The sequence below is a fragment of the Acomys russatus genome, chromosome 10, assembly GCF_903995435.1.
Source record: "Acomys russatus chromosome 10, mAcoRus1.1, whole genome shotgun sequence".
Classification (NCBI taxonomy): domain Eukaryota; kingdom Metazoa; phylum Chordata; class Mammalia; order Rodentia; family Muridae; genus Acomys; species Acomys russatus.
This window is the reverse complement of record NC_067146.1, coordinates 65749098-65760959: the sequence shown is the minus strand read 5'-3', so window position 1 is coordinate 65760959 and position 11862 is coordinate 65749098. Positions and strand designations below refer to the sequence as shown.

Here is an 11862-nt window from a genome sequence, read left to right as displayed (position 1 = left end):
TTGAATCTTGCGATCCTCCTACCTCAAGTCCTTCAAATTCTGGCATTATACACATGCGGCCGGCTACTATATGGGACTGTATATGAAAAATTAAATGGAAAAAAAAATCTAGAGCAAAACCAAAGAAAAATTACGCAATTTAATTTAGACGTTGAATACAGAAGATAGCTAACGTCATTAATAGGGCGCCTTGTTAAACATTTGAAACACAGATTTTAGAAGGAAGTGATTTGACAAAGAACACAGGGAGAAAGGAGCATGTGTAACTTTTAGGCACAGAGGCTCCCTGGCCTCTTCTCTACCACTGCAGAGAGTCCCTGTGGTCTGCAGCTATCCTATCCTGCCCCGCCCCGCCCTGCCTGCCCCGGTCCCGCCCCGCTGGTCCTGTAGACCCCGCCTTCGTCCAGGGGCCTATTCCGGTAGTCCTACTCCTTGGTAGGCCACGCCCACTGCCGTACAGCCCCGCCCCGCCCCGCCTTCTTTCCCTTTAGTTCCGCCTCCTGGCCTGACCCCGCCTATGCCGCCTCGGGTCCCGCCTCGTACGGGTGCCTCCGGGTGCCTCCGGGTCCCGCCCCGCCCTGCCCGAGGCAGCAGTAGCGTCAGGTGACAGCCCGGAAGCTGCGGAAGCGGATGAAACAGACTGGTGGAGGCCCCGTGGGGGCTTCGCGGAGGTGAGGGAACTGGTCGGCGGCCCCGAGCCCGTGGCGCAGCACTCATGCGGCGCTCGGGTTGACATCTGAAGGGCGCCGCTCTGGGTCCTGCGGCCCGGCCTCGGCGTTTGGAGTCGCGGTGCGGGCCCTGCGGTGGAAGCCCATGGAGAAGGCTGGGCGTGAAGGGGACGGCGCCCCCTGTGGGCCTGTGCTGCACATCGTGGTGGTCGGCTTTCACCATAAGAAGGGCTGCCAGGTGAGGACCGGCCTTCCGCGCCTACCCGGTGCCCCGCGGCCTCCCGTGCGGCGTGCCCCTGAGAATTGCATGACGAGCAACGGGGTTTCGAGTTTAAAGCGTGACGGTCGCGCCTTCTGTTCCCATGTCAGTCTCCGCTGGGTGTCTGCCTATAAAGGAAATCTTAAGGAAAAACTCGGCGTTTGAACGCCAGGATGTGGTGAGCTGTGGGTTTCCACGCGAGCGTTCAAGTAGGCTGACGCACTCGTAGGCGCCGCTCGGGAGAATCAGCTTCCTTTGTTTATCTCTTGCAAGCCTTAGCGTCTGTAGTTTAGGGTTGGCGATCGGCCCCGCCCCCCTTCTCTTTCTGCTATTTAAGATTTGATCCTGTCCAGAGCTATTCTTTTGGTTAGGCTGACCCTCCAAATCAGTTGTAATAAAGAAAAATGTAATTTGCCAAGCAGATAGTGCAAATGGAACCAGCTTCTTAGTTGGCTCTTCAACCCACAGTCTGAAAGGAGCGTTTGCTTTGTGCTGAAGGCAGAAGAGCAAAATAGAACAGGGTTGTTCACTCTGAACAAACACTGGAAGGCAATGATGTCATAATGTGCTAATGGATGTATATTGAATACTTAAGGTGTTGAAAAAACCGTGACTACTAATTGATAAGGAAGCAGTTTTTTTTCCTTTCACAGAGAATATAACATTAGAAGACTTATTGACAGAAGTTCAGTTCGTTAGAAAATAACAAAAGTAATGAAGACAATGAAGAGGGTGTGTGTGTGTGTGTGTGTGTGTGTGTGTGTGTAGACTGTTACTTCAAGCCAAATGTGTTGGTACATTGCACATCCCAGCAAAGGGGAGGCCTAGGCAAGAGGATTATCTTAAGTTGGACGGGTTTTTAGACCCTGTCTCAAAAAAGAGACTTTAAGATACTATATTCCTTGATATTATATTCCCTTATCTCTGATTAGAATAACACTAAAGAGAAAGTAGCATTATTGTATGTGATACTAAGTTGGGGTTTTTGTTTTGTTTTGTTTTTTGTTTTTAGTATTTCACCACTGTAGCTTTTGAACTAACTACTTGCTTTATAAGATTAAGAGTAAAACCACAAGATGACAAAAATCTTACTGAAAAAAAGAAAGATTGCTGCGATCATACTAAAAAACATCGCTGGAATCAGTCAGCAGTAGTAACCGTGCTTCCTGTGCTGTGTGCTCATGTGTGTGTGGTACTAGAGTCATTCTGGGTAAAGACCGATGTGATACACTGAATGGAACTCTGGAAAAGAAAATGTCAGTATTGATAGGAGATAGAATCTCCTAATTCTTGCTATCATTTGAAACTCAACATTCTTTATGTTTTCTGCCTTTTACTGGTTTTACCGATGCGATATATCTGTACAGCAAGCAGGATGTAGCGCTGCATAAAGATTAGAGAACAGTGAACTCATTATAAAAGCAACGAGGTAAGAGCACCCTGCGTGCTCCGTCAGTTCTTTGTTTTGGCTTTTGGTTTCAGCACACAGGTAAAAGTGACTGCTTTTGTAAACTAAGTTCTGTGAGAAGTCAGGAGGCCTGTGTAACATTACTCCAGGACCAGCAAATCCACATAGCTTCCTAACTTGTCCTCCTTAGCTTTTTTTGCCAGGCAATATATAATTGCAATGGAATAAAAAGATCCTGGTTGAGGGTGTGGTGGGAACACAGTGCTAAGAACCTAACCCTGGACAGGAGGAATGTAGCTCAGTGGTAGACCGCTTGCCTAGTGGCACAGCGCCCTGAGTTCAGGGTGGGCCTCTCAGTTCAAGGCCAGGCTGATCCACAGAACAACCAGGGCTACAAAATAGAGAGACACTATCTTAAAACAAGAATAAAGATTTATTTGCTGCCATGCCCTGCTTTCTTTTTTTTTTTTTTTTTGTCATGAATGAATACTTAATTACATAATTTCTTTACCTCTTCCAATTCCTCTTGTGTCCCTTCCTCTCATCATTTCATCTTTGTTATTGCTACACACATGCAAGCATGTGTGCATGGGAGTCATTGTATACACACACACACACACACACACACACACACACACACACACAAATGTAATCTGCTGAGTCTGTTTAGTGTTCCTGGTATGTAAATGTTTAGAGTTGACCAGTTGGAATGGATAACCATAGGGACTTGTTCCTGCAGTAGATTGAGTCTCCATCTCTCAGCTCTATTTCCTGTAGTTCTTCATCTTGGGATGGGGGCTTGTGAGATTTCTTCCCATCTGCTTGGCCATATCTACTGTTCATGTATGCAGCTTACCTGTTTTATGCAGAAGATACTGTCTCACACGTGTCCTTGTCGTCTAACTCTTAGAATCTTTCCACCCCCTCTTCTACCAATGTTCCCTGAGCTTTAGGTGTAGGAATTGTGTTGTAGATATATCAGCTGAGGTTGGGTATGTTATGGTCAATTTTTGATCAGTTGTGGATTTCTTTAAAAAAAAAAAAAAAAGCTTCTTGGAGGAGAGCAATACTTAGCAGGCTGGGCCAACTTACAAATAAGATTGCCAAAATCCTTTGATAAATAATCAAGTATGTATCAGTCAAGTTCTTTGATTTTGTTCGTAGTTTTCAATTTTTAAACATTCAATAGAAAACAGTTATTTTCCAAACCTTAATTTGTGTGTGTGTGTGTGTGTGTGTGTGTGTGTGTGTGTGTGTGTGTGAGATGTGTGTGTGTGATGTGTGTGGAATGGGGGCATCGCCCATGTGTGGAAGTCACAAGACAGTTTTGTGGTGTCAATTCTCTCCTTCAACATTTACGTGAATTTATGTCTTCCTGCTTAAATTGTCAGGCTGCAGGCAGCTTTACCCACTAGGCCATCTCACCACCGTAAATTTTTGCTTTTGGCCTCTTTTCTGATAGAGCTCCTCGTCTGTTTATGTAGCTGGCAACTTCAGTTCTTGAGTAAACTTTTTACCAAACTGTGTTTCTTTTCATTATTCTTTGACAGTATCATACAAGTATGTAATGTCTGTATGTCATTTTCATCCCCTATTTGTCTCCTCTACTCCTGCTGAACCCTTTCTTCTCAACAACTCTTCCTTCTATCTTTATGTTTGTTTGTTTATTTGTTTTTGGGTATGACCAACTGCACAAGCGTGGTTGGGGAAGTTATTTGCTGGAACGTGGGCAGCTTAATGGCTACAGGCTTTCTCTGTGTAGCCGTATCTGTGTGTCCTGGAACTCACTCTGTACACCAGGCTGGCCTCGAACTCAGAGATCCACACTATATTTCTTCCCCCTCCCCCAAGATTTATTTGTTTGTTTGTTTTGTGGGTGTGTGTGTATATCTGAGTGTATATGTGTTAACCATACATTTGCAGGTGCCTGTGGGATCCAGAAGAGAGTTAGCTTTCCTGGAGTGGGAGTTACAGAGCTGTGAGCTGCTTGATGCTGGAAATGGAACCTGAGCTGTTTGTAAGAGCAGCAAGTGCTCTAAGCAGCCATCTCTCTAGCCCCACTCTACTTTTCCGGGAGAAGAAAAGCAGAATTGAAAGACAGTTGGAAGTTTGCCAGGGAAGTTGGAGTTTCTTCTTATGGGCTTTTAGACTGCTAATAAAACAAATTAGAAATTGACTCAAAAGTAAGTTTAAAGAACATTTGGAGCACAGCCAGGGCTACACAGAGAAACCCTATCTTGAGAAACCAAAACAAACAACAACAAAACCAAAAAGCCCAGCATCAATAAACTATAAGTTTTGGCAGGTGTCAGGGAATGGAGATGGAGAAGAAGCAGAGAGAAAGTTATCCCTTGTATTTTAACTAAATTCAATTTTATTTTGTATATGCATGGAAGTTTTGCTTTCCTTTTGCAATCAAGAGTCACAGGCAACTAATGGGTGCTTAGAGAGGGAGAGTCTGTGTTCTCCGGGAACAAGCCCTGATACTCTTCCAAGTACTCAGTCCTGAGCACATATATATCAGCAACACATATAAATAGATTGGTCATATTTATATGTATGTGAGCATGTGTGTGTTAATAATAAAGACAAAGCCTGTGTAGGCTTTGAACTTTTTCAAACCTACTTTATTTAGGGTTCTTTAATGCTTATAACTCCCTTCCAACCCACCTAACTTAGATATGAGAGAAAAGAAGTCAGTGGTAACAGAAGTAGACTCAGTTCCTTGGAGCCATTCCACTCTTACACACACACACACACACACACACACACACACACACACACACACACACACACACACACACCCCTCCCCCCCCCCCTTCCCAGAGTACGTTTATCAATTAGTAAACACCATGCCCCCACAAGAGGCAGTTCCTCATCTTCTGGACAAACATCACCTGTTCTCTCACAAGTCTGTTTCACACCCCACACTTGGGATCAAACAGAAAACATACTTACATCAACTACAACCCTGAGAGGGAAGGACATGGGAGGAACTAGAGTGGAGAGAAAAGATTAAAATTATGTGATTATAGTACACATGCATGACTTTGTTTGTTTGTTTGTTTGTTTGTTTTGGTTTTTAAGAGCTGGGCATGGTGGCACAAGACTTTAATTCCAGCACTTGGGAGGCACAGGCAGGTGGATCTTGAGATAAAGGCCAGTCTGTTCTACATAGTGAGTTCCAGGCCAGCTAAGACTACATAGTAAGACCTTGTCTCAAAGATGAATAAATAATAGTTTTAATAAATGGCAATCTGACAATTAGAGTTTATATACTGGAACAAATAAAAGTCTGGGATTTATAACCTGCGAATTTACTATAGAAATACATACATAAATTATTTCATGTCCAATAGTCTTAATTTCAAGCAACTTTCTTAAAAGAAACAACTTGGAAATAGTTCTGGAGATGTAAACCCAGGTCATTAGGTTTGAGGCCTTTGATCCTCTGAGTCATTTTATAGGTCCTGAAAGTCCTCCCTTTAGAACTAAAGTCCAAGAAACCAGGATGGTTCAGCTCTGGCAGTCAGCAAACAGCTATAAATGGGAGGGGAGGAGACTGCATAGAAAGTGAAAAGGCCCAGAGAGTCTGAGCAGGTGTGCTTATGCTTAGGGTTTTATACTACATCCAAGGAGGAAATAGAAAGGTAGAAAAGGAAAAGTTACGCTGATCGGGTTAGAACTCAGAAAAGCTGGCAGACTTACTAGTGCTGCTTGATGGAAGGGCTGTAAGCTGCTTTGCAGTGGGGCTTCTGGGAGATGAGTACATGATCTCATTAAGGGGATCATTTTTCCCATCTCCATAGCATGCCTTCAGGTGAACCAGGTGTTCTAAGGAACCGTCTTCTGGCCAGGTGATTGACAGACCAGGCACACAAGTGGAGGTTAGAAGACCGCTTGGGGAGTCAGGTCTCTCCTTCCACTACATGGACTTCAGGTTCTGGATTAATTCTTAAGAGAGAATAGTATATAATGTTCTAATCTTTGGAGCATATCAGAGTGCCATGTCTCCACCTAGGACCAGAGGCATAATTTAGATTCCATTATTTTGACCCAGAGAAAGTAGCTTTCCCTTAATGGGCCTCAACATAGCCTTCACCTTTTCATTTATTATTTTAAACCCTAAGGCATGGCAGTTGTGATGTTTCCTGTTAGGTAGCTAGATAGGAATTAACAGGCTTGGAGGCCACTGAGGATGGATCCCTCCCTTGTGCTCAGCTTTGAGCCCCACCTCCTGTTTCTTTTGTGACCACTAGAAAAAGGCACCTCCATGGTGTACTTATGTACATGCAGGCAAAACACCTGTACACATAAAATAAGAAGGAAAAATTATTCCTTGTGATTTAGAGCATCACTATTGTCTCCACTGTTTAAAAGTCAGCCAGTGTTGCCTTCTTTCCTGCCAACACCACTTCATTATAAATTTGTAAAATAATTGGAATCAGGGTAGATCTGCCCACACTAATTGGTTATTTAAAGAGAGATACGTGAAAGTTTCTTGGCTTAGCTTTATCCTTTAAGGGGATATTAATATCTCCTTCACACTCGGATGTGTTAATGCCTTACCCTATTTTTTGATCCCTAAATTTCACTTAGATTTTGATCCATGAACTTCTAATACTTACTAGTAGATCATAATCAGTGTTTTGTTTTTTTAATCTTTGGAAGCTTACTGTGTATGTTTGATCTCAGATTCTTACCTGTTCTTGAGACTCATTATTAACTACCTTGAGTTTACATCAGACCCTATAGTTGAAGGGCTTGATTCCATAAGACTTATTACCTAGATGTCCCTCAACTGAAGAATGGATAAAGGAAATGTGGTATATTTACACAGTGGAATACTACTCAGCTATTAAAAAAAAAGAAGTCTTGAAATTTTTGGGAAATGGATGGAACTAGAAAAAAAAGAATTATCCTGAGTGAGGTAACCAAGATCCAAAAAGACATGCATGTTATGTACTCACTTATAAGTGGATATTAGCTGTAAAGTACAGGATAATCATACCACGGTCCACAGATCCAAAGAAGCTAAGTTATAAAGAAGCTGAAGGGAGGATGCTAAATTTCACTCAGAAAGGAAAAATAAAATAGGCATTGGAGGTGGGGGAGGAGAAGGGATGGGGAGGGGTCAGGGGTACAGATTAGAGTAAGGAGGCAGGGCACTGGGTGAGAGAATGCAAATTGGAGGTGGGGGCATCTCTAGGGTTTGCTAGAAACATGAGATAGGGGAGGTCCCAGGAAGTCTGTGGGGGTCACCCTAGTTGACACTTCTTCCTAGTACCAGGGACTATGGAGCCTGAAGTGGCCACTTCTTGTATCCAGGCAGGACTTCCAGTAGAAGGATAAAGACATCAATCCACTACAGAACCTTTGACCCAAAATATATCCTGCCTATAAGATGTGCAGGGACAAAGATGGAGCAGCAATTGAGGGAATAGCCAACCAAACACTGGCCCTACTTGAGATGTATCCCATGAAAGAGAACCAGTCCTTGATACTATTAATGTTACTCTGCTATGCTTATAGATAGCAGCCTAGCACAACTCCTCTGGGAGGCTTTACCCAGCACCTGATGGAAACAGATGCAGAGACCCACAGCCAAACATTAGACAGAGCTCAGGGAGTCCTGTGGAAGAGTTGGGCGAATGATTGAGGAAGCCGGAGGGGTCAAGGGCTCCACAAGAAAACCTACAGAGTCAACTAACCTGGGCCCATAGGATCTTATAAAAACTGGACCACCAACCAAAGATCATATGCACAAATGTAGCACCTTGGTCTTCATGCAAATCCCCCAACAACTGGAGGGGTGGCCCTATTTGACTCAGATGCCTCCCTTTGGAACTGGGCTGCCTTGTCTGGCTTCAGTGGGAAAGGATGCACCTAGTTCTGTAGGGACTTAATGTTCCACAGTGGGTTGGAACCCATGGGGGACCTCCCCCTTTTCTGAGGAGTATGAGAGCGGAGGCTCAGGAGAGGGGTGTGCAGGGGCGGGGACTGGAAGGAGAGAAGGGAGGCTCAATCAGGATGTAAAGTGAACAAATAATATTTAAAAAACAAAAACATAACACTTATTAGAAATGTCAGTTACAGGGGCCAAGGTTCCAGGCCGCCTGAACTTCTGTTCAACTTTCCCAACAACCCTCCACTGTAGGATAGCTAGGTGAAGAGAGTGGTACATAAAGCAGAATATGACAAATAGACAGGGAACATTCATCCCTCCCTGCATCTTCAGGTACTTAGCAACTTAGGAGCTCTCCTAACCCCACTGATAAGGGATTTAAAGGTGTCATTACATAGGCGCGATTGATTAACGCGTTGGCCGTCAAGGCATGGTCTTTCTGGTAACCAGCCCTTATCCTAAATATAGCTTTAAAATAAGCTTGGATGTGTTAAGACCTATTGCAGATAAGTTATGACTCAGAAGTTCCAAGGGTTTTAGTATCTTTGTAGGAACCAGTAGTATTTTTATTTGATAACAATAGCTCATTTATCTGCTGAGTGTTTCTTCACCACTTTTCACTCCTTTGAATGCTTATTATATATAAAACACACATATATATCATATAGCATACACAAATAGTGATTAGTCTTAAACACTGTACTGTTTTTATATACTTTTACCCTTTTAATTCTTCTAGGGATACAGCAAAGAAAGTTCCTGTTTGTGGTGAGGAAACACATCCCAGAGATTGAGAACACTCTTGGCATTCCATAATGTGTAGCTTTGCTCTAGGAGTAGAACCTGAGCTCAGTCAGGCACTCTTGTTTTCTCAGCTGGTGTGATGGATGGGTCCGCTGCCCAGTGTGGTGAGAAGTTCAATCAACTCCAGGAAGTTCAATCAGCTCCAGGAAAGGCCCCCTGGTACACCGTCCAGGAATTTGGATTTTCACCTTCTTAAATTTGCCCTAGATGTTTCACCTCATGTAAAGTTAAGGTTCTGCTAATTGTAGCTGCATAGATAATGCTTAAAACCACCTCACCTATCAGATCCATAGCTTATGGCTTCCCCATCTGTTTCAGGAGTTCTATTCTAAACATAAAATAATAAGAGGATTGACTAAACAAACAAATAGTACCGTGTAGCTATTAACATTGTGTGTGTCCATGTAGAAAGGAGGTAAACTGTTTTGAAATTAATTAGCAAATTCAACTAATTTTCAAGTACAGATATCCATTGATAATAACTGTACCACCAGGAAACAAGAATTCTAAAACTGCCAACATAAAGCAGACAGGTTTCAATTTATGAAAGAGTTGTGTTTCCAAAATTATTTATAGCTATTTAAAGTGTGAACCACCTAACTGGAGGTCTGTGTGTAAAAAAATGCAACTGGACCCATATTTGTCACCTTGCACAAAACTCAAATCCAAGTAGATTAAAGACCTCAACATAAAACCAGAGACACTAAGTCACTTAGAAGAAAAAGTGGGAAAGAGCCTGGAACATATTGGCACAGGAAACAACTTCCTGAACAGAACACCAATGGCCCAGGCCTTAATGTCAACAATTAATAAATGGGACCTCATGAGGCTGAGAAGCTTCTGTAAGGCAGGAGACACTGTCAGTAGAACAAAGCGACACCCTACAGACTGGGAAAAGATCTTCACCAACCCTTCATCTGACAAGGGTCTAATATCCAAAATATATAAAGAACTCAAGAAATTAAACACCACAAAACCAAATAACCCAATTGAGAAATGGGGCTTGGAACTAAACAGAGAATTCTCAACAGAGGAATATCAAATGGCTGAGAAACACTTAAAGAAATGCTCAACCTCCTTAGTCATCAGGGAAATGCAAATCAAAACAACTCTGAGATTCCATCTTACACCCATCAGAATGGCTAAGATCAAAAATTCAAGTGACACCACATGCTGGTGAGGATGTGGGGAGAGAGGAACACTCCTTCATTGCTGGTGGGAATGCAAACTAGTACAGCCACTTTGGAAATCTATCTGGTGCTATCTCAGAAAAATGGGAATAGGGCTTCCTCAAGACCCAGCTATTCCACTCCTTGGAATATACCCAGAAGATGCTCCAGCACACAACAAGAAAATTTGCTCAACCATGTTCATAGCAGCCTTATTCATAATAGCCAGAACATGGAAACAGCCTAAGTGTCCCTCAGTAGAAGAATGGATAAAGAAACTGTAGTACATTTACACTATGGAATACTACTCAGCTATTAAAAACAAAGAATTCCCAAAATTTGTGGATAAATGGATTGAGCTAGAAATGATCATAATGAGTGAGTTAACCCAGAAGCAGAAAGACTCAAATGGTATATACTCACTTATATCTGCATACTAGCCCAAGGGGCATGTCCCACAAAAGCCTTCACTTACCAGGAAACTGGGACAGAGGGGAGGACATCCTATTGGGACTCTAGATGAGAGAAGCATGGGAGAATAGCAAAGTAGAAGGATCCAGAGGGTCCTAGAAACCTACAAGTAGAACATTATGATAGGCAGATTTGGGCCCAGGGGTCCCACTCAAACTAAGGCACCAGCCAAGGACAATACAGGTGGTAAACTTTAAACCCCTACCCAGATCTAGCCAACGGTCAGAACATTCTCCACAGTTGAGTGGAGAGTGGGATATGACTTTCTCACGTACTCTGGTGCCTCACATTTGACCATGTCCCCTGGAGGAGGAGACCTGGTGGCACTCAGAGGAAGGATAGCAGGTTACCGAGAAAAGACTTGATACCCTATGAGCATATACAGAGGGAGGGAATCCCCCTCAGGAACAGTCATAGGGGAGGGGAATAATGGGAAAATGGGAGGGAGGGAAGAATGGGAGGATACAAGGGATGGAATAACCCATTGAGATGTAACAAGAATAAATTAATAAAAAAAAAAAAGAAAAAAAAGTAAAAAAATAAAAATAAAATAAAGTGTGGACCACATTTTCCCATAAAAACTGTTACAAACACTGTGAACCCAAGTCATCCTAGCATAGCTTTAATTTCTCTTAACAGAATTCTTGAGAATATGTAGCGTCTAAGCTCTACTTAAACATGCTTATGAGTAGACATCTCTTTGAATTACAGTTAGACCCTTTAAAGCAGCTGTGGTTGTCTATAAACCTTCCCATCTTTCTCCACTTCTGTGCATGAGTTTGCTGATGGCATCCTTCGGGACTCAAGAGAATTACTGTTTGTCGGTATAAAATCCTTCCTTTGATGCCATTTGGCTAACATTCTTTTCCATTTTAGGTTGAATTCTCTTACCCACCACTGATTCCAGGAGATGGACATGACAGCCACACCTTACCTGAAGAATGGAAGTATTTGCCTTTCCTTGCCTTACCAGACGGGGCACATAACTATCAGGAAGGTATGCTGTCAACGAGTAGACCAATGACTAGGTGCAGTTTTGGAATTATTTTAACAACAGTCTTGAATGCTTGGTAAATGAAAGCCCTTGGACCTGCTGTGATTATTTCCAAGATGTCTGTGTGGTGTCTGGAGGTGAGGCCTGCGTAAGAGAAGCTTCAGGGAATGCTGGCCCTATTTCC

The 11862-nt window shown here is 43.0% G+C and overlaps 1 protein-coding gene across 2 annotated transcripts in view; it reads left to right on the top strand.

The window, feature by feature from the left end:
* Nucleotides 1-677: 677 nt before the first annotated feature.
* Nucleotides 678-11862, top strand: part of Avl9 (AVL9 cell migration associated) — a 47023-nt gene continuing 35838 nt past the window's right edge. For both annotated transcript variants that reach the window (XM_051152302.1, XM_051152301.1), the window contains exons 1-2: nt 678-906; nt 11561-11681. In XM_051152302.1, coding sequence (XP_051008259.1) covers nt 814-906; nt 11561-11681 — 214 coding nt within the window. In that variant the 5' untranslated portion in view covers nt 678-813. The remainder of the gene's footprint in view (nt 907-11560; nt 11682-11862) is intronic.